Genomic DNA, 22,506 nt, shown 5'->3' with positions numbered 1-22,506 from the left:
TATTTCCACACCCCTGATCATTAGTGCTTTTTATGTATGAATAAAAATTCTGAAAATGTAAACTAAAATTTACGCAAAATTTTATAACTTTTAGAACCGCGGAGAAATCATCACCTCGCTGCAATTGATTGCAAAAACTGAATTTTTCAGAAACAAATTCAAGTTTGTTTTTTCCCCCCAATGAAATATGTATTGAACAATACACGTAATTTCGCCAAATGACATACGAATGAGCCGTAATAATTGGAAACGCTGTTATAATAAATATTACAAGCGGACTAGATCAGTTTATTTTAAACATTTATAAATGCACTTTTTTTCTCATATGAAGGCTCGTTAGTCCCTACCCTCTCGCTCCCTTTGGAAACAGCATTTGATTGAGCCAACTACATCAGGTGCTCCCAAACTGGGAGCCGTAAGAGGGAGTGAGGGGTGCCGCGATGTGTCCATGGGTGTATCAACAGGGCCCGACTAACTGAAAGTGAGGCTCTAGGCTTTAAGTGAGGCTTTAATTTTGAGGCCCCCTGAATACTCTATAACCTGGTCCGAATGCATTTTTTGGGGGCGCCTTTGCAAATCACAGAACTATGTAAATTATTTATCACGTGCATTCATAACTCCCCTTCGGAGCACATCATGATTGTGACATAGTAAACTCGCTGCTGGCAGAATTAATAAAAATTCTCCTTTAAGAAAGTTCTCTTCTAACTAAAAAGTCATTATTTTTTAATTATTACTTTAAGAATGCATGTATTTTTGCATAGTTGTAATGCTATGCATAATTCTTTAAGTAATTTGAGGCCCCAAAGGAGCATGGGGCCCCAGGCCCAGGCCTAGTTGGCCTGTGCGGTAATCAGGCCCTGTGTATCAATACATCTTCTTTTCATGGCAGTATACATGGAACTTTTTGTAATATTTTTGAGGCTATCAAATGTGGTTTAATTTTGATATTAAACACTTTTTTAATTCTCTTTTTATTACCTTTTGTCATTTTTAGTCTTTAACTCAGCGTGAATACAATGGATTACTTGACGTGAAGTAATCTTTGCCCATAGTCGGCCTTATTAGTGGCCCCTGATCGTAATGAGGCAAAATCTTTTTTTTTTTTTTTTTTTTTTGTTAAAATTGTTGAAAAACTTTTATCTTTATTTTACTTTTTCTTACTTGATTTTATTTATTTTTTCGTATTTTTTATGCGTTATCTGATGAATATGCAAAATCTGGAGTCAATTCAATCATAAATGAGCGAAATACTAGGTTATGAACCTCGAAGTGACCTTATTTGGCGCAATTACCTTGTATAATACAGACAGATCGTGAGAAAGTCTTAGTCTCTTTCTAGGGTACCGCGAGAAAATTATAATTCTTCAAAGTGTGCCGTTAGTCGAAGTAGTTTGGGAACCCCTGGACTACATAAATATGCTGCCAATTCTCCCGATTCATTCGGGAGGCTTCCGAATCCCGACGTTTTCTACCGAAATCCCTAATAAAAGAAATATCTCCCGAATTTTCATCAAAATAACGAAATTCCCTAAAAGAAAATTTTCAGTTGTTAGAATTTTGGGAAAATTTCTTACAATAAAACGATCATGATCGCAAAAACGAAGACTTTTCACCCGCGAGTATGAAAATTATCTATGTCTCATCGTATTTGAACTATGTTTGTCTTAATATTTTTCTCTCTTTTTTTTCTATTTCTGCTTCTCAAAATACGCGGTAAAATGTTCTCGGTTTTTCTCAGAACTTTCTTTTTTTTAACCAGCTGCACAAGGAGTGTTTTTAATCACTTATAAACTAATGCCTGTTTAAAAAATGCATTCATATCTTCAAGTTGTAGTTTTTCAACTTTGGAAAGGAAATGATAGTCATCTCAATTTCTAAATTTTGAATCCTACAGGCTCATTTTAAGAAATATACCAACTTAGATTTGAAAAATCCCTTTTGCACTCAAATTTTTATCGTTAAGTTTATTCATGCTCCCAAATTTTATGCATACGTCTCCCTAATTTTCAGCTTTCAATGCTGGCAACTAAGATATTTCGTAATTAAGAAAATCATAGTAGGGTTAGTTGGGGTAAGTGCGACCCCTTTCGAGAATAGTTCGTTTTTGAAACCTTATGCAAAAGTTTTGAAACAACAAAAAAAAAAAAGAAACTTATTGTCTTAGTTCATCTTGGACATCTTTAATAAACAAAAGCTCATCATTATTTTCTATAATAATGCTTTAAACATTCTTAACGATCATATTTTATAAAAAATCGAATGGGTGCCCCACTTACCCCATAGTAAGGGGTAAGTGGGTCACCCCCCCCCCTTTTACTTAAATTTAAATGAAGCATATCTAAAAAAAGGGGTAAAGGGGTCTCACATGATAAAGTATGTAAACCTTTAGTGTTTTTTTTTCTTTTTTTTTTTTTTTTTTTTGTAAATGCACCACTTATGAGATATTTACTGTGTTTTAAATCTGTATCATGGACAATTTTAAAGCGAAAAACAAAACAATTTTATTTGTGAAATTAATTGAAAGTCTATAGGGATATATTACTATTTTACATATGAGGCAGTGAGAAGCAAAGGGATGTAAGTGGACATGTTCAAGTTTTGAGTAAAACGCGTTTAAAGATAACATTGTAGGTGGGCTTTCATTTAATTTTTTTCTAAATCATGAGCTGTATAGCAGCAACTACCAGGGCTACAAGTACCATCTCTTGCCCCAATACAGAGGAGAGGTTCACCTACCATGTGTACTGGTTATCTCCAAATTTTTAATTTTGCCACTTACATCCCTTTGCTTCTCACTGCCTCATATAAAGGTGTGTTTAATGAACGTAATGCAGTTGATTAAGATCAATTTGCCAAAACTATGAGCTGGAAAAAAAATGGAAACACCGAATGATTGCATCTATGTTAAATTGGCTAAGGAAGAACCATTACCGCTTCATCCTCAGTAATTATTCGATATAACTTATAGCAAAAATGTATAGGGTAATAAGACCCCTTGTCTTAAATACCTGTTAATAATATTTTATACATAAATTCTTGTTGCTTTATGAACTTGATGTTTAACTATACATGAAAAATTAATTATCATACAAATTAATATTAATAAACCTGGAAACTCTCCTTTGAAAAATGTTGCTGGAAATCGCAAAAAAAAAAAGAGAGGGAGAGAGAGAGATAGAGAGAGAGAAAGAAAGAAAGAAAGAAAAATATCAGTTTTTTTTTTTTTTTTTTTTTTTTTTTTTTTTTTTTTTGACTAAGTGCTAGTGTTGCAAATCTTTCCTGTGTGTGTGTACCCGGAGGCAAGGCGCTTTGTACGCAGTCCTCTATATACGTGAAGCTGTTTACCTTCTATATAAATAAGTAAATAAAATAAATAAATAAGTACGCCACAAAAAGGATGAAAGCCAATCGCCATGAGTAGTTGAATAAAAAATGATCTGTACATATTTACTGTAGTACCCGTAGAAAAATAATACATTTGAGAATTACAGTCAAGTAGTCCATGAGATGATTCATGTTCTAATCGTGATGGTGCTTCGATTTGATGAATCCATAGTCAAGGTGTCTTTGGAAGTATTCTTCATGGTCTTCGATTCTTTCACATAAGTCAATGAGGCTCGATTTCTTTATTTTCCCGCCGTATGCTTCAGGTAGAATTTCAGGAGGCAAAACAGCATGAAGATTTTCCCAGCCCTCATTGATGGAGTGCACCATCAGCTAAAGAAAAAACAAGTTGTAAGATTTTAAGATGTGCTTCAAAAATAACAAAATAAATGGACAGGTTAGAATTACAGTAAAACCTCAATAAGTAGTTGACCGGGTAAAACGACATTCACACGTCGTCCGTACGGCACGTCAGTGACGTTTTTTTCTCCCTAAAACTAGTTTTCGGTTGGCGTTGCCATGACAGCAAGCCGTATTTTACGCGACCCGTTAACGTGACGAGAAGCTAGATATTTGTCGTCCGTAGAGTTGGGAGTCGCATTTCATTGGTCTCCACGAGATGAGCGCGCTCTCTCCATTGGGTGAGAGTACTGACATGTGCTTTACTCGCGTTCGCGATTTATGAATGCTTCTCCCTTTTCGGAAAACGTACGTCTGTCCACTTAACATGGTGAACGTAATGTGCGGACGATGTCTGAATTACGCTTAAGTGGTCACTCCGTTTGAGTTGTCAATTTCCTTTGGTCCCGACAAGGTTTCATTCACAGTAATGTAAAATAGTCCTTCTTTACTGGTCACCAAATTTAATTTTACCCTGGTTAACCTGTCACTCAAAAATTATTTTCTAAAATTCTCTTTACCTATCGGCCCTTAGATAAAATATTTAAAAAAATTTAAAATATAAAGAGTTTTTCATCAGCTTGATTCGCACTAAAATGTATGAAATAAAATAAACATTTAAATTCTTGAATATAATGCTCAAAAATTACAGTTCATCTTAATATACTTATATTTAAGTTAATGCTAAAGCAGCCAAGAAAATAAGTAATTGACTTCTTGATTATAATGCTCAAAAATTTCAGTTCATCTTAATACATTTATATTTACGTTAATGCTAAAGCAGCCAGTAAAGTTTAAATTAAAAATTTGGTAGAAGAAATAGGCGATATAGTAAAAGCTGTTCGTACTAATCAATATACCTTTAGTTTATATAGGTTATATAGTTTACGTAGAATTTTAAAATACTAATATCAATGCATGGCCCCACTTAATTCTTACAGGCCGTCACAATCGCTGAAAAACCTGGCAACAAGAGGGCGCTACAGGGTACACCTGTTTCCATTACGTTGCTATTGATTCGTGGATGCAGCGGTTCTACTCATCACCTCTTGCGGCCAAAATGGACGACGTCCAATCAAAAATAAACGAGCTTTGAAAAGTTGACATTGATTGATGAATGCATGAGCTGCATCGGTTTAACACAGAAAAGTTATAAATTGTCAAGGCCAGGCCTAGTAAACGTCAGTGCCATCTAGTGGGTCAATGATCAGTGGAAAGAGGTCGCTTATTCTAGCCGCCAGATGGCAGGCAAATTGATCATAATTAGTCTTATATCATGTGGCAAAGATTTGAGGATTGAGCAAATTAATGTTTTTCTTTTGCGTTCTAAAGTTTTGTTTTCTGAGAACGATTAGATTAAAAGAATGTCGAAACGGGGACAGCCGTCATGCAAACAAATGTAAGAAATGTGTAAATAGTATTTAGATTAAATGCTTTATCCGTGAATTAGAGCTGAATTGAATGTGATTTTCACGTGTTGGTCACTTAGTTCACTGATAATTTCAAGTAAGAATTTTTCGAAGCAGCTTTGGCGCGACTCCAGAAGGTATGTCAATTTAACTACCTATTATTGCATAACGTAAAATTATTGACTCGTTCACGAGAAAAGCTTCGGCTTAAATATTTGTGAGATGGGCGCCATAATGTGAATTTTTTTTAAGGACTAAGAATTTTTTAAATTTTAATTTAAAGCTTTTAGTCTAAAGGATATTTTTTTGAGCAATCAAGATTGCTTATTGTTCTCATTTGACTGTCCTTGACGTTACGCTGATTTTATTCCCCTGATACACATACACACACGCCTACGTGCATACACACAATTTTTCACACACACAACTATACACACGTAACCGCCCAGGACGGGGCAGCCTTGGAGGGACAGGAGCCGTTTCTAGAAACAATAACTCCAATGAGTAGTGTCCTGTCGCAGCTCGTGATTGCGAAACACATGCTTTGATGTCAAAATTTCAGATTTCAAATTAATTTTTCTTTTACTTTTTATCAATTAATTTTTTTCATACCCAATTCCGATCTGAAAATTTTTGAATCTATTTTCCAATTTATAATCGGAGTATTTCTTAGGAAATATTGTTCTTATTCTAATGGAGATTCTAAATCACTATTGTCCTTATAATCTTGGACACGTTTAACAATAATTCGTGGCACTTAAGAACATAATACTTTCAACCCCACTGTAAAGGAGATTCACATTTTTATTTTCATTAGAATACAAATCTGTTATGTTAAATTCATTGTTAAAATTGTGAAAGTAAATTCAGTGCAAAGTAACACTCTATTAAAATTATTAAGTAAAGTAACTTCAATTAACAACCTTTCATGAAAAGATGCTTGTTTTGATATTCATGCACGAAATTTATCTTAAAAATTTGCAACTCAAATTTCTAGAAGTGGTTCGGAGCCTCCCTTCGCCAAGTGCTCATGATCAATGCCTGTCTACTACTGTAGCAATGAGGAAAATCCAAGTTTTCCGAGGAAATTTTAAAAAGTGTGGAACACTGATTGAACCAGTTTTTCACATACAGTATCAATTTTACTTTTTCTTTTTCTTTTTTTTGCCTAACAACGAACAAGTAAGAGGTAGCGAGAGCTTTTCTCGTGAAAAGCGTACAGTAATAAACCAGATGTAATAACTACTTCATTAACAGTTTTGGCAGACCCTTTTTTTTTTAATTCCCCTTATATATACTAATAAAAAATGTTGCATACGTACCCGACTCCTCAACTTCTTTGAAAGCAACGGGTATATTATATTGAAGAGTAAGGAAAAGATAGTGGGTGTATTCAGGCATATAATGGACTTCAGACGTAGAGGGAAAGAATTCTACGAAGAAAAAACAACATTTGTGAGAAACAGGCAAATATAAATTACTGCATTAAAGGCAAATAACGAATCTTTTTATGTGTGTGTGTGTGTTTATATAGACTATGTGACATTCTGTATTTTATGCACTTTAACTATTTACGTTCTGGAGGCGTAAGACGTCCCTCCTTTCCCCCATGTAAGGGTACGTAAGATTTTGCAAACCCCTCCCCCCTATTCTTACGTAAGATTCCATTTAGTTTTTCAAAATAATACAATAACGAATCTTACATCACTGCAATCGTTATTAAATTTTCACTATTATTAAATCAAACCTTTTTGCATTTACTCACGCGATTTCTAATATAAAATTTCGACTTGGAAAATATTACGTAAGAATAGGTTTGACCCCCCCTCACCAAAGTAAGGATATGTTGAGGTTTTTTTCAACCCCCCCCCCCTTGGGACCCTTACGTTATTAATGAATGGCCCCTAACACTCTCGGCTCTACAATATACCAAGGAGCTGTTATAGAGTCATTTCGAATGATGAGGAGATTTATTCCACCATTCATAGAAATACCGCTCCGAATTTGATATTTCCTTGCACAAATCACTCGAAGGAGTTGATTGCGAAGGATGATTTCCCTGTAACTAGTATTTTCAAAAAAAATCCTGTAACACGTACGCTTTAAATGAATCAATTAACCAACGTTTTGAGGCACAGAAATTGCAAATTACTGCAGACACGTGTTTCAGTGTCATCAGGAAAACCTTTTTCAATGCAAAGAAATGTGAGATTCTGGATGAAAAGTCATCCGAGGAAAGTTTTTATACAGAATTTCACACTTCTTTGCATTGAAAAAGGTGTTCCTTGTACAGTAAAATTACAGGCATAAAATAATAATAATTGACAAGCAATTAACTTTAATCTAATTTTAAAAAACGCGAAGCGGGGGGCAATTATCTCAGATAAATCGTTCTAGTGAAAATGTAAATTGAACCCACGCTTTTTTTTTTTTTTTGCATTAAACTCAATTATTTGATCCCTTATTTTATTCCTATTATTTTAAGCTCCTTCTGGAAATTAAGTTAGTGTAAGTGTTACCGCGCGCCCCTAAGCCAACCACGTGCAAAATACCAGACAGCCCCGTTATCACATCCTGAGACGGCAGCTTCGTTCTTATTAAAACTCCTCAGTAAGGAGTAGTGAATAACCGAGCTGGATTCAGATGTCATTATACTGAAGCTGAGAGTGCCAACAAACTGATTGAGAAAGTGAATTCATCTCACCAGCGAGTGTCTGCTGCATGGTGCGGTTCGACCACTGGGTTCGACTCGTGAATTGAAGGCAAGCCTGGGTATTTAGCTCAGTAAGTTACCGCCCCTAATCCAGGGCTAAGGCCCCCAGAACCACATGCGATATACCAGACAGCTCGGTTATCACATCCTGAGACTAACTATCCATCTAACTAACTTAGACTATCAATAAGAATGCAAGGGTGCCCACCTGGGGGGGGGATTTCAAATGATTGGATTTGAAATTTTTATGGCGGGGGTGTTTTGAGGGGTATTTTTTAATTTTTAGGGGGGGGGCTCTTGCTTTTGGGAAGGGTTTTCGCGATGTTAAGGGGGTGCGCCCTTGCTCTTAGAGGGCTGGGTACCCCTGAAGAATGAAACTGTAGTCTAACTAACGATCTAACTAAATGATACTATCTAATAAGAACGAAATTACAGTCTCAGGATGTGATAACCGGGCTGTCTGGTATATTGCATGCGGTTCTGGGGGCATTAGCCCTAGCTTACGTGCGGTTAAATTACTGCTAAATACCCAAGCTTTGCCTTCAATTCACGAGTCGAACCGCACCATGCTGTGGACACTCGCTGGTGAGATGATTTCACTTTATCTATCAGTTTGTTGGCACTTTCAGCTTCAATGAGATGACATCTGTCTCCAGCTCGATTATTCACTATTCCTGACTGAGGGGAAATGAGAACGAAACTACAGTCTCAGGATGTGATAACGGAGCTGTCTGGTATATTTCAGGTAAGTTACACTTAGTTGTGGCACAACCTCTCGTTGCTGAACATACTCAAAGATTATTTTTTACTATTTAGGATAACCCTGACATGCTAAAGTATGCTGACAGTAACAGACATGCTTAAGACACCGCTGTCAGGTTAACTCAATTTTCTGCGCCTTACAATGTATTTAGACTTTTAAAACTATATTTTTCTCAAGCAACTACAGCTCATCAAACCTTTGGCTGCTTCTGGATCCTCTGAATTTGTTAATCCTATTTTTATTTGCTCAATTTGAAAAAAAAGTCCGGTCCCAGTAACAGACACCGACAATTCTGATGATACCCAGTAACAGATAGAATGAGGAAAGGATGAGTCATGGACAGAATTCCCCGTTTCTCTTCAAAATGTGCAAAAGTTCTTTATTTTTAGATCTAAAACCTTGTTGAATTCAAATGAATATGAAACAACGGCAGACCTCTTGGTGGCTGTCCATAACCTTCCACCTCTGCCAGCAGGTTGGTAAAATCCACTCGGATAACACTAGATGGTTGCTCCGTATTCATGGGCCACAGCAACATCCGTTTTAACCGCCCAAAATTCTTATTATTTAAACCCAAACTTACGACTGTCTGTTACTGGACCGTTGTCTGTTGTTGGTCTTGTTACCCTAGTTCAAATTGCTACAAAAACGTCTTAGTTCAGCTTTTTTAAACCATAATTTTATTTTATTTTTCATGTTGATTACCCTGATTAAAAATGTCACACCATCGGATACGCGCAGGAGTTGATTCTTTCCTTCAGCATTTAAATTATGCTGAAAGAAGTTACAGAGCACTTATTTTTTTCAATGAAAATTCTTTTATTATTACTTATTCCATTTCAGAATATTTTTTTTATTACAAAACGACACTAACTTACCTGGAGAAATTCGACGTACATTCGAGCAACCTGTGGAGTGAGGGCGAGCATTTTCCACAAATTGAATTCTTTGAAGTCCAGGAGTACACTCGCTCCACATAATTGATTCATAGGATTTCCGAGGGCTCGTTCAACTGCCAGCATGTCCAAAGAAAACTTTTCTTCGATGGGTACTTTTGATGGGTTAAGTAGACCTGAATACAATTTTAACAACTGAAGAGAAATTCTCAATATTTCATAGCGTGCATTCTATAATTTTTTGAAATCTATTAGTTGTTTGGAAAGAAGAAGTGAAACAATGAGTAAAGAATTTGTACCATAAAGCCAAAACACAATAATTTGAATCAAAGTGGTAAAGGAGGATCTATTCCAAAGTATTGGGAAGAGTCGGGTTACATTCGCACAGCTGGTGGTAACCGAGGTAGAGCCCCAGACAGACTACTTACCTATTTGTAAACGAATATTACTCTTATGACTCCCCCCCCCGCCCCCTCTTCCGAATTGGTATCTCATTCTATTGTATAATGACCTAACCCGAAACCAGAAGCTGGATTTGTCCTTGGAAAGAGTATAGAAAACTTTGTAGCCAGATTTGCAACAGTGAATTTGTGAAAGCAGTAGTGCAGCCAGAAATTACGTTCTGGGTGGGGTTTTCGCTCATAATCTCTTTCATTTGTGAAAAACTACCGTATTAGGATGGGCAATATGTTAAACCGGAGGATTCTGGGACGGATTTCTGATCTTAAAACCTCCTCCCTGGCTTCGCCACTATATGAACGATCCATTTTTACAACTAGAAAGTCGCCCATCAAGGTATGACGGGTGAAAACCGCTTTACATTTGAACGAAGCCATTGCCTGTTTAGTGATATTTTGATAGTTGAAATTGTAATGTAACCCTAACACCAGTAGATGAACCCTAAACTCCGGTATGTAGCGTTCATTGTTGACCATTTTTTCGTTTCTTCACTCCTCTGAAATGACACTGTCTTACCAGTAAAACTGTTAAGTTGCCGGATTAAGTTCAGCCTTGTCCCAATAAAACCTGTCCCTGCATGTTAAACATTACCAAAAATCAAATTATCATGTCGTGGCGCGAGTTTCATTGCTGAAACATGCGGGTTACTCGATCATCGACTATTATTTATATGAGGATTGTGAATTTTGTGGAGCATGTTCTTAGGACTCAAAATAGAACAAAGATATATCCCTAATAGAATTCAACATGGGGGAGAATTACGCAGTTTATGCATGTGCCACATCCTCGGGAATTCAAGCGGGCAAAAAATGTTGCCAGCTGCTTGATATCTGTTAAAATTTTGTAGTCCTGACTTTGATATCAGCTGCGTTTCACCTATTTTGTATTATTGATCCTAACGATTCAGAATTTTTTTTTTTTTGTATTACTTGCCCATCTAAATTCGGAACTGGCTGTTCGGCGGCTAAATTCGGCTGTTTGGATAACTACACAATTCATTTAACTGAGGCTCGGCTGATCTGCGCTCTGTTTACTGGAAACACTGCATCGGCAGTTCAAAAAAGACTGCACGCAGTTTCAACAGCCACGGGAAGCTGTTTCCACTCAAATAAACCGACAATCATCAAGAATACTATTTTCTCTATCAGTGATCTAGACGAGGTTTAACATAATTTTACAACAGCACGAAATAGGAATTTAAAGAAAGAAAAATAATTTATTCGGCAAAAATGAACGTGAAACTTACCGTGGTAATTGACGACGACAGCGCTGTGATTGCGAGCCCTGTAGGGCATCGCGTAAAACAGTCGTAGCTGCTGGGCTTTGCGGGTCATGCTCGGCAGGTACTTTCGGAAAATGTGTGGATACTTTTTGCGCAGGTTGTAGTACTTCAGCATTCTGTCGTAAGCACGAGCGCAGTCAAATTTCGCAACTCTTAAAAATCGCAGCAAAAACTCGTCATCCAAGCAAGCTTTGAGATCTTTTGTTTCTGCATATTTCGAAAAAGAGAAAAGAATAGGAAAGAAAAAAAGAGAGAGAGAAAAGATGATTATTAGAGAAAACAACAAATGATTTGTGGATTTTTGTGCGCAATGCACGGAAATTGGAAATTCACAAGATTATTAAAAAAAAAAAAATAAATACTTTAACACTTGACAATACCATTTTTCCGATAATTTGGTGTGCGACTACCTTGACCTGTTTTGATAAAATGCTTCTGCTTTACAGTCTACCGTTTGTCCATGGCCCCACTAAATTTCACTTACGCTTATAGCCGTGGCTATCGCTGAAACTCATAGCAGCAAAGAGGGCGCTACAGGAAACCCCTATGTCCATTACGTTGCCATTGATTGGTGGATGCAGGGGTTCCGTTCAGCGCCTTTTTGCTGTCAAAATGGGCGATGTTCAATCAAAAGTATACAAACTTTGAAGCGTTGACATTGATTAGTGGATGCATGAGCGAATCATCGTTGCATCGGTTTAACACAGAAAAGTCATAAATTGTCAAGGCCCGTTAAGCGTCAGCGCCATCTTGTGTGACCATGGTTGGTCTAACTACGAAAGACGTAGAATCTAGCAGGGGAAAAGGGAAAATAGCGATGGGATTTTGATGCACTCGTTTTGCAGTGTGACTAGGGCCTTATTAATTTGTTGCATTCTCTTAGTTGAATATGAGGGGAGACAAAAAGTGTTTCTGTGGAAACAAAAAAAAAAGTTTTATTTCGTCCGTAAATAGGACAGGAAAATGGTAAGCAAGTACCAAAGAGCTCGCCAACGGCATCCAAAACACTAGTGCGATCGTCAGTCTAGAGTAGTGATGGGCATAGTCGAGTTCTCATAATCGAATCACTCCATTATTCAAGATCATTCGAGAACTCGATTATCACGAGATCTCGAGTTCTCGATTATCACGAGATCTCGAGTTCTCGATTATCACAACTCGAGTTCTCGATTAGTGTATTTCGAGTTCTCGATTTGCGTATCTTGAGTTCCCGATTATGATATCTTTCAAAAGATCTTGATTATCAGTCGCTCGAGTTATCGATTAAAAAGATCTCGATTATCATTCGCTCGAGTTCTCGATTTCCAAAGGTCTCGATTTCAGAAGCTCTCGATTATCAGAACTGCTCGATTCCGGAGATCTCGATTGTCAAAAGTTCTCGATTATGCCCATCACTAGTCTAGAGTAGCCATAATAGATGTCCCTCTCATTAGTTTCGGCTGCAAGTAGGCTAATTGTAGCTTTATGCAAACGGGGGGGGGGGGGGGTTGGATCTTGTACTTGGTGAATCATTGTTTTAAAACAAAATGTGGCCTTCAAACCATTTGTTTCTCTTCTTTTTTTTCCATTTATTTATGTAAATTTGCAATAAACAGGGCACCATCATGACATTCTCAAGAAATGTTTTTGGGCAAATAATTTTATTTATTTTAACTTTGAACGAGTGAAGTTACAGATCAAATAGAAAAAAACGGAGTTGTAAAATTTTTCAGTTTAAAATTTAAACCAGAAATAACTGCTTTTTTATAAAATCAGTTTTCCAGAAAATTTTAAAGAATAATTTCTATGTATTTGTTCTAAAAATGAAATTTTTCAGAAAAGACTATGCTGAAAAATTTGTTATCAATGCGAGATAAATTTTATTAGAATTAAACTAAAATATGCTCTTCCGCTAATTAGTGCATGGTGCAAAAATTAAAATCTCAAAAGGAAGTTCGTAATAAAAAGTATTGCATTTACTTTCTTGTAACTTTTTGACATGAAATACAATATTTACCTGAGAGCATGTTCTTTAGTATGGCCAAGCCTTTTGCCCTGGATTCGGGAGTTTCTCCTACGTCCTGTCGCACCATCCTCATTGCCTCCTCACTAAGCTGGGTGTCTGTAAAACGTGAATAGTTCCGGAAGGGGGCGTCCTCGTCGTCTCGGATAAACATGGTGTCTATTATAGAGAGGAAGATGTAGATCATTGGCGCAATTTCAAATTACATAAAAGCCGAATGCATACTCATTTAGTGCATGTATTAGGATTATGACATAAAAAAAAGGAAAAAAAAAAAGAAATGGCTAGAATTAAAAAATCATGATTGTTTTATACATAATCAGAATACTGAATTCCTAAAAGATGTTCCGGACCATTGACATTGAAAATTCATAAAATTCAGTACTTTCAGCAATCAAAATAAAACTTAACATCTATGTATTTATGTTTTCGGATAAAGTCCTGTCGTTAATTTCACCCCTCATATGGCAAAAATATTCTTCCGTAATATACCGACAACGGATTTGTCAACTCATCTCAAAAGTTGTTCATAGCTGCGGAATAATTTTATTTCAAAATATCATTCATCAAAATCAGACTTTCTGCTATGTGTTTCAGTCAGATGTAAACACACAGTATTTACAGTGATTTCCTACATTTAGAAATGAATTTATAAAAAATGAAATCATGTACAGCATGGAAATTCCATCACATTATGAAAGGAAAAATCTTACCCCACTTAAAACTAAAAGGTACTGAAAAAACCAGTGTGCTTGGAAAAAAAGAATAAACATGGTATGAGAGCTCAAAAAGCATAGCGTTACCAATAAGCCAACTAATTTGTATTTAAAATTCATAGCTTTTTTTAAATAAAATATTAAATAAGGGGCGATTCAGTAATTACGTAAGGATGATTTTGGCAATTTGCGACCGACCTCTACCCTTATCTAAGGGTGCGTAAGATTTTTCAAACCCCTCACCCCTTTCTTACGTCAGGTTCCATTTCGTTTTTCAAAATAATAAAATCTTGTTGGAAAAGGATCATTTACACTATAACCCCCAGGTCGACGTAAATCAAAGATTTTTATTTTTTTTAAAGTTTTATGGGACAATGAGAAGCAAAGGGATGCAAGTGGCAAAATTAAAAACTCGGAGATAACCAGTACAAATGGTAGGTAAACCTCTCCTCTGTCTTGGGGCAAGTGATAGTACTAGTAGTCCCGGTAGGTTCTGTTATACAGCATGCTTTAAAAAAAAAACGTTTCAATGAAAGCCTGCCTAGGATCTTATCTTTAAACACGTTTTACTCAAAACTTGAAAGTGTCCGCTTACATCCCTTTGCTTCTCACTGTTTCATATTATTTTATTGATGTCGCTGACATCGTGGTTGGTCCACGTTATCTAAGTACTTTAAGTACTATGCAGCGTAATTAAATACGCCACGCGTAACATAAACAAACATCTTAATACATAAAAAGTAGTCGAAAACTTTGTACTGCATAGTGAATAAAATATGACAACGTATATAAAGTACAAATTGAGAATGGAAAAAGGTTAAAAAAGCAGCAAACAGCTGTTTCGGCACTCTAAAATACAAGTGCCATCATCAGTGCATTAAAAACGAAGACAGGTTCACCCGACTAAAACACAGTCGAGGCGAACAATGGAATGAGAGACGAGTTGTAAAAGATATGAGAGCAGTACCGGATACGATGACGTCAAGGTTACGTCAGAACTCCAGAGGACAGTTGCACTCAGGAGAAAACGTCAAGACAAAAAATAAATCAAATAACAGACTTCCAAACATTAGGAAAAGGGGGAGTGCTAGACAAATCATTGACGATTAAATTAGCATTTTTCCATATGTAATATGTCTCCCAAAAATCTAAATCATGAATGGACGAACACTCGTGAATAACTTTGGCGGAAGAAAAAATAAAATTATGACCGCAGGACCAACAATGTTGAGCAATAGAGGAGCGTTTGAGATCCTGTTTTTTGACGTAATTTTCGTGTTCTTTTATCCGGAATTTGAGGGATCGTCGAGTCTGCCCAATGTAGGCCAATTTGCACTGGCAGGAAACACTGTAAATGCCCCATTTGTCAAGGTTGTGAACAGGGTGTTTAAGCTGTGAAAATTTTAATTTATTAGCAGGAGAAAAAGTGACGGAAAAATGAAACTTTTTAAGATTTTGGCAATTTGTAGACTGATTTTAGGAAAAAAGGGTAAGACAACGGAACTCGAATAGTTCACATTAGCATGTGTTTGATTTTTGTTAGTTGAGCTACATAGCTTCTTATAAATGGTATCAATAATATCTGATGTGAATCCACGATCCACCGCAATACTTCGTAGGTAATTCAGTTCTGATGAAAGTAAATTGGAATTTGAACAAATGGCTAAAGCACGGTAAATAAAAGATCTAAAAGCAGCCAATTTTTGTTTAGGAGGATGAACGGATAACTTGTGGGGTGGGGAGAGAAACAGCAAAGGGTTTACGGCTGTTTCTCTTCCCCCCCCCCCTCTAGTTATCCGTTCATCTTCCTAAACAAAAATTGGCTGCTTTTAGATCTTTTATTTACCGTGCTTTAGCCATTTGTTCAAATTCCAATTTACTTTCATCAGAACTGAATTACCTACGAAGTATTGCGGTAGATCGTGGATTCACATCAGATATTATTGATACCATTCATAAGAAGCTATGTAGCTCAACTAACAAAAATCAAACACATGCTAATGTGAACTATTCGAGTTCCGTTGTCTTACCCTTTTTTCCTAAAATCAGTCTACAAATTGCCAAAATATTAAAAAAGTTTCATTTTTCCGTCACTTTTTCTCCTGTTAATAAATTAAAATTTTCACAGCTTAAACACCCTGTTCACAACCTTGACAAATGGGGCATTTACAGTGCTTCCTGCCAGTGCAAATTGTCCTACATTGGGCAGACTCGACGAGCCCTCAAATTCCGGATAAAAGAACACGAAAATTACGTCAAAAAACAGGATCTCAAACGCTCCTCTATTGCTCAACATTGTTGGTCCTGCGGTCATAATTTTATTTTTTCTTCCGCCAAAGTTATTCACGAGTGTTCGTCCATTCATGATTTAGATTTTTGGGAGTCATATTTTATATGGAAAAATGCTAATTTAATCGTCAATGATTTGTCTAGCACTCCCCCTTTTCCTAATGTTTGGAAGTCTGTTATTTGATTTATTTTTTGTCCTGACGTTTTCTCCTGAGTGCAACTGTCCTCAGGAGTTCTGACGTAACCTTGACGTCATCGTTTCCGGTACTGCTCTCATATCTTTTACAACTCGTCTCTCATTCCATTGTTCGCCTCGACTGTGTTTTAGTCGGGTGAACCTGTCTTCGTTTTTAATGCACTGATGATGGCACTTGTATTTTAGAGTGCCGAAACAGCTGTTTGCTGGTTTTTTAACCTTTTTCCATTCTCAATTTGTACTTTATATACGTTGTCTTATTTTATTCAAACATCTTAATGCGGTTCTTTGTCTAATAAATACGAATCTTACATCACCAGAATCGTTATTAAATTTATTATCAATAAATGATGTTTAAAAACCTTATTGTGCAAAGAAATATTTACTAAAAAGTTGGAATTTAGACTGAATGTTTTTTTGACATTTTTTTGTATATGATGCGGTACTAATTAAAAGTAAAACATGCCATACATAGTGCGATTCGTTCATTATATACTGCTTTGTAAAACAAGTAAAAACAGCTCATCCTAATATTTTTTACCTTCCAGACGCAAATTAAATGTTATACCTGCCTCGCGATTTCTAATAAAAAGTTTCGACTTGGAAAATAAAACGTAAGAATGTCTTTAAAAAGAAAGGGTATGTAGAGATTTTTCCAACCCCCCCCCTCCCTCTTGGTACCAATTAATGAAGGGCCCCTAACATGTGGCGTGGCTTTTGAAACTGTAGAATGGTAAAAATGTATTGCTCTAACCAAAAAAATCTCCTGTATATGCTAAAATAATTATATAATTATCCATAACACTTTTTACTTTCTTCTATATCTAATATATAGAAGAAAATATTGGATTCGTGCAAATTTTCGAATTTTGACGGATTCGCGCGAACGTTTTGTTTTTATTCATCTCTACTATTAAAATCCAACCGTGTCTATGTATGTGTGAGGCATTGTTGATTTGAAGCCGGAACGCCGTGCCGTTCCTGTTCTGCTTTTCTGAAAGAAAAAAAAAATAGTTTAAAAAACTAAATAAACACGCTTTAGTAGCAAAATGAACTAAAAAGTTAAAAATAATCTTTGGATGACAAGTATGTAAAGTAATTGACACTTAATTTTACTGTAATAAAAAAAAGCGTGGGGGGGGGGCTTCTTATCAGTTATCTTAAATTTCTTCTACTTGTTATCCTTGCAAAAATGTAAGTAGACAGCCCCCCCCCCACGCATTTTTTTAATTATTGCAGTAAAATTAAGTGTTTGGTCAATTACTTTATGTACTTGTCATCAAAAGATTATTTTTAACTTTTTAGTTCATTTTGCTACTAAAGCGTGTTTTTTTTAAAAAAGTTTTTTAAATTATTTTTTTTTTCAAATAAGATTTAAATACTAATTTTGCTAACACTTGTAACTCTTAAATGAAATCTTTGTGCGTGTGTTCGATTTTTATAATGGAATGTATCTTAGTATTCTATTGCATTATTTGCAACAGACGTTTTGAATGCTTTCTTGTAAATTCATGTGCAAACATTGTTACACTTCGCAGCTGTGATTTGTACGTTGTAAGTAATTCTAATAAGCCACTGGCTATTTGTGCAAAGGAAAGTTGGACCCACAAACATACAAGTTAAGCTAATAAAAGCGTGTTAATTAGAATAAACTAATAACTTATCATTAATAAATTATAGAATATTGCATTGTTGTCGGGGCTGAGGTTGCATTCCAAATTTTAATTTCCCGATCTCAAAAGTGGCCGAAAATTAAGTTGCAAGATTATAAATTTAATTTCGGTGTAGACAGCATTAGAACGCACGCCCAATGATTCCCGGAGATGGACGTCAGCGAAGAATCGCGCCTTAGACCGCTCGGCCACGAACGCTCATAAATTGGTGGAATGTACTAACAGTAATAAGCCACTAGCTCTTAGTCCAAAAGAGAGTTACTCACAAACATACAAGTGAAGCTAATAAAAGCGTGTTAATAAAAAGCCATTCACATAAAATTAATCACGACTCGCAGGGTTCAATTGCAGGCGTTCCGGTCGAGGAAAATGTACTATTTCACCCTTGGTATGGGTGCATATAAGTACCTTAAGCACACCAAAAGGTCGTTTCTGATCAGCTGCTGATTTGATGACGTCATCACCGCTGTCACTTGACCTTGATGGCGGTGACATGATAATCTTGACCAATAAAGTTCGAAAAATCGCTGAATTTCACGTTTTCCCGCTAGTTAAAAAATGAAATTTAACTTTTACTTCTAATTTCACTTATTTGATTATTAGTGAGTAAAACTGAAGCGCAAAACCCAACTGAATAGGAATTAGCTACGTGGGTCTCGAATTAGCAAGACTTAGAACTAAAATACGTAACTCTGAATACTAAGAATGTTATTTTTTGTGGGGGAAAAGCGTTCATTTCATTCAAAAGAATTTGGACACAAATCGTAAGCAGTTACAAACTGTCTACCTTTGAATAATAGAAATCGGTGTTTTGGAAGTACTTTATTTAAAACTATTTTACAGAACTTCGGTGAAAAACAATCACTTTCTATTCAAAATGTGTCTCTGAAGGGAAAAAATCATATAAAGTGTTTTATAATTTTCTTTTCCAACCTAATTAGCTAGAGCCAAGAAAAGGCTATTTCTACAAAGATTTACTTATTGGAAACAGTTAACGCGTCCAGTTTAGACGCACGAATCATTCCATAATTCATCATGATATTGCGGCTTTAATCATTACATACATTTTTAATCATGTAATATTCATGAATTTTAACATTTAGGCATAAATCTGTTTAGAACATTAATGATGAAAGCACAGCAGATAATTAAAACCTAATTAACTATAAAAATACATATATAATATTGGAAACATCTCATCTTACAAAAAAAATAATAATAATGAAAAGGGGAAAACTACATCATAATTTTTATTAGCCTACTTTCCCAGTAAAAGTCAGAGAAAGAAGAAAAAAGCTTGAAAGAAGGTTAAATGAATCTTAAAAATTTTGAGAAAAACAAAAAAAAAAAGGTCAAAAATAAATAAAATAATTAGTCCGATTTGAACTTTTTTTTTTTGTTCGAAGGATCTCGGTAAGGACACATCATTCCCATATTTTATTTTCTGATTTGAACAAATTTTCGTTCAATTTTGAACAGCTCAAAAAAAAAGTGCCTACGGCGAAATTCAAGGCAAATATAAATTCCGATCTTATAGAGGCGAGTTTACTTCAAACAAACTTTGTAGAAAAAAGCTTTTGAAGAACATGTATAGAAAATATCCTTTTGATTTGAACAATTTTCCGACCTTGACTCCTGTACACGAAAATTAGTCAGACTTCGACTCCCCGACTACGGCTCTGACTCCGTAGCTTTGGCAAAAATTTAGACATGAAGGAAAAATGGCTGATCCGACTCTTGGAATTTTAAAGTCTTTGACTCCGACTCCGCAAATATTGGCAGAGTTACGGACTTTGAGGGAAATAATTGGCGATTTTAGCTAGTTTTGAGAATATTGATCAGATACTAGAAAGTCAATATTGGTATAAGGGAAAGTATGCTCGTTTAGTTTTGAATGGACCTTCTTGTTATGTTTTATACTGGAGGTATTTACTGGGGCATTCCAAGGTATTTTTGACATTTATGTAGAGTCCGTAACGTGACCTTTTTTGCCATAACTTTTTAATTTACTGTTTGATTAGCATATTATTTTATTTTGATCTTTACCAACCAACATACCAGCTCAAATTAAAATAATTTGCAAATCAAACGGTAAATTAAAAAGTTATGGCAAAAAAAGGTCACGTTACGGGCTCTACATAATGTCAAAAATACCTTGGAATGCCCCTATTGTATTCTGTAAAATGTTTTTAATCATCTGAATGTGAAGAAGTCAACGAGTTTGTTTATATTAGGACATGCTGACTGATTAAAATATTTTTAACCAATTTCAAAAAATAGATTGTAGTCAATTCTTTTCGTAATGTGTATGTTACTTTTTATTGATTTATTTTATTCATTCGTGATGTATTTAGAATTTTATCATATTTTGTATATGTGTATGATGTTTGCACGCGTGTTATGTTCGTTCCTAAAGTTTCACCAGATGAACGGATTTAGTTCTTTTTTGTTATCAATAAATAGCGATCTGACTCATAGATGTCATGCCTTCATTAGACTATACTTTTATTCAGATAGACATTTTTGGGTAAAAAATCGACAACTTTCCTACAAAATAGCAGATCTTAACCGGCTATTTCCTTTTCCAAAGATGAAACTCATTGCTTTAAAAACGCTGTTATAAATCAGAAAAATATTTCTTATAGGAATGCGAGTTTTAAATTCAGATTTCCCTAAAGCAAATACTGCTATTTGTTAAGAAACTACTCCAGTAAATGAATTAATAATAATACATATTGATTTGAAAAGATAATTTCGTTTAAATATGAAACGCAAACTCGCTTGAAATGGAGTGGGTTGAAAAATAATTATTTGATGATCATTACAAACTTTAAGTATTAAAAGTATGTGTGTTGAATGGAAATATTTGCTTCATGTGCTGATGGATTTTTATTTATTTATTTATTTATTTATTTTATTTTATTTTATTTTACTTTATTTTTTTTTTTTTTTTTTTGAGCAATCAATGAATTGCTCATTATTCTCAATTGACCAAGGTTGATGTTGTTCTTTTTTTCATTACCATGACTACAAGAGTATAAGACTAACTAGTTGTTTTAATATTTATTTATTTAATATAAGGAGAGTTATTTGTTTTAACATTTACCTAACTTTATCACATTTTTAACAAAAAAAAAAAAAAAAAAACTAAGTAAAGTGCAATGCTAATTGTGAAATAAATTCTAAGTAAATAAATTTAACAAACCGTCTACCGAGAAGCCGAAATCAAGGGAAAATGCTCACCTGAGGGAAAAAGGAACGCTCCCCAATTTTAAAATTTTCTCTTTTGTGAACCCCAAAGAGCCTCTTCTTCCACCGGATGCTTGGATTATTCATCGAATGCGCCACAATAAGATTTTTTTTCAATTCAACCTACTGTAAATGAGCCTAATCCATTGCATTTCACGATCGCTTGGCCTACAGTAGTTTTCTCAACCGCACTCATGCGCGCACACGCTGAGTAAAGTGGATTACTGATGTCGTAGAAATCGAAAGTAGAGCTGCGCGGAACTGGACGCCTGCCCTAGATCGAGTGGCAAGCAAAACGGAGGCTTCCGGTTTGTTCGGGAATTTAAATTGTTTAATAGTTTGAGGTCAAAAACGATTAAACAAAAGAAGTTATGAAAACGGTTAATACAGTGATTCCCAAACTCTGAGCGTCGGGAGGCTGTGAGCAGAGCCGCAGAGAGCCAAGGCGGGCCCCTAGTCAGTTATGTCGCCGGGCCCCTCCCGCCCCAAAAAAAAGGAAAAAAGAAAAGGGGGGGGGGAGAAAATGGGAAAAGAAGGGCGAAAAGAAAAATATAATCAAAACTGCTTTCTAGAAAACAATCAACTCTATTTTAAGTGCCACAACAGTAAATACTAAAAGATTAAATTTTCTTATTCTTTACTTTTTCTCTTATTCGGAGTCCTCCCCCCTTTTCTTTCATCCTTTCTTTTTTTCCCCCTTGTTTTATTTCTTTCTTTCCTTCTTTCCTTTCCTTTTTTTTTTTGAGTCAGTGTCGCCCCCCCCCCCCAAGGCTCGGGCTCCTAGTTTCCAACTAGGCTGACATGGCCTCTTGTCGGGCCTGGCCGTGAGGTCTTCAAAAGCAGGGCTGCGGAGTGGGAGTCGGACTGATTTTGGGGTAAAGGAGTCGGAGTCGCAAGCTCTGAAACTCCGGAGTCGCAGCTGGTAATTTTTCTCCCGACTTCGTAGCCCATTTAAAAGGGAATCACGAGTTTTTGCAGTATCGTCACAAAAAATATTTGTCAGAACCCCAGTAGTATAAATAAGACCTATGAAATACAGAAATAAGAGTTTTTATTTATTTATTTGTTTATAT

At 35.6% G+C, this 22,506-nt stretch overlaps 1 protein-coding gene and 1 long non-coding RNA gene across 2 annotated transcripts; both read right to left on the bottom strand.

The window, feature by feature from the left end:
• Positions 1-3,497: 3,497 nt before the first annotated feature.
• On the bottom strand, positions 3,498-11,321 carry LOC129224764 (alpha-tocopherol transfer protein-like). The gene is made up of 4 exons (XM_054859312.1): positions 11,273-11,321; positions 9,550-9,743; positions 6,518-6,628; positions 3,498-3,720 (listed from the first exon to the last, which is right to left on the bottom strand). The coding sequence occupies exons 1-4, from the start codon at positions 11,319-11,321 to the stop codon at positions 3,523-3,525; spliced, it is 552 nt and encodes a 183-aa protein (XP_054715287.1). The 3' UTR covers positions 3,498-3,522.
• Positions 11,322-11,400: 79 nt separating this feature from the next.
• LOC129225171 (uncharacterized) lies at positions 11,401-21,519 on the bottom strand. The gene is made up of 3 exons (XR_008580722.1): positions 21,428-21,519; positions 13,305-13,469; positions 11,401-11,515 (listed from the first exon to the last, which is right to left on the bottom strand). It is a non-coding gene; the product is annotated as an uncharacterized LOC129225171 (long non-coding RNA).
• Between the last annotated feature and the right edge of the window lie 987 nt (positions 21,520-22,506).

Source organism: Uloborus diversus, chromosome 6, assembly GCF_026930045.1.
Source record: "Uloborus diversus isolate 005 chromosome 6, Udiv.v.3.1, whole genome shotgun sequence".
Classification (NCBI taxonomy): Eukaryota; Metazoa; Arthropoda; class Arachnida; order Araneae; family Uloboridae; genus Uloborus; species Uloborus diversus.
The sequence above is the reverse complement of the archived record's forward strand: the minus strand, read 5'-3'. Positions and strand labels throughout refer to the sequence as shown.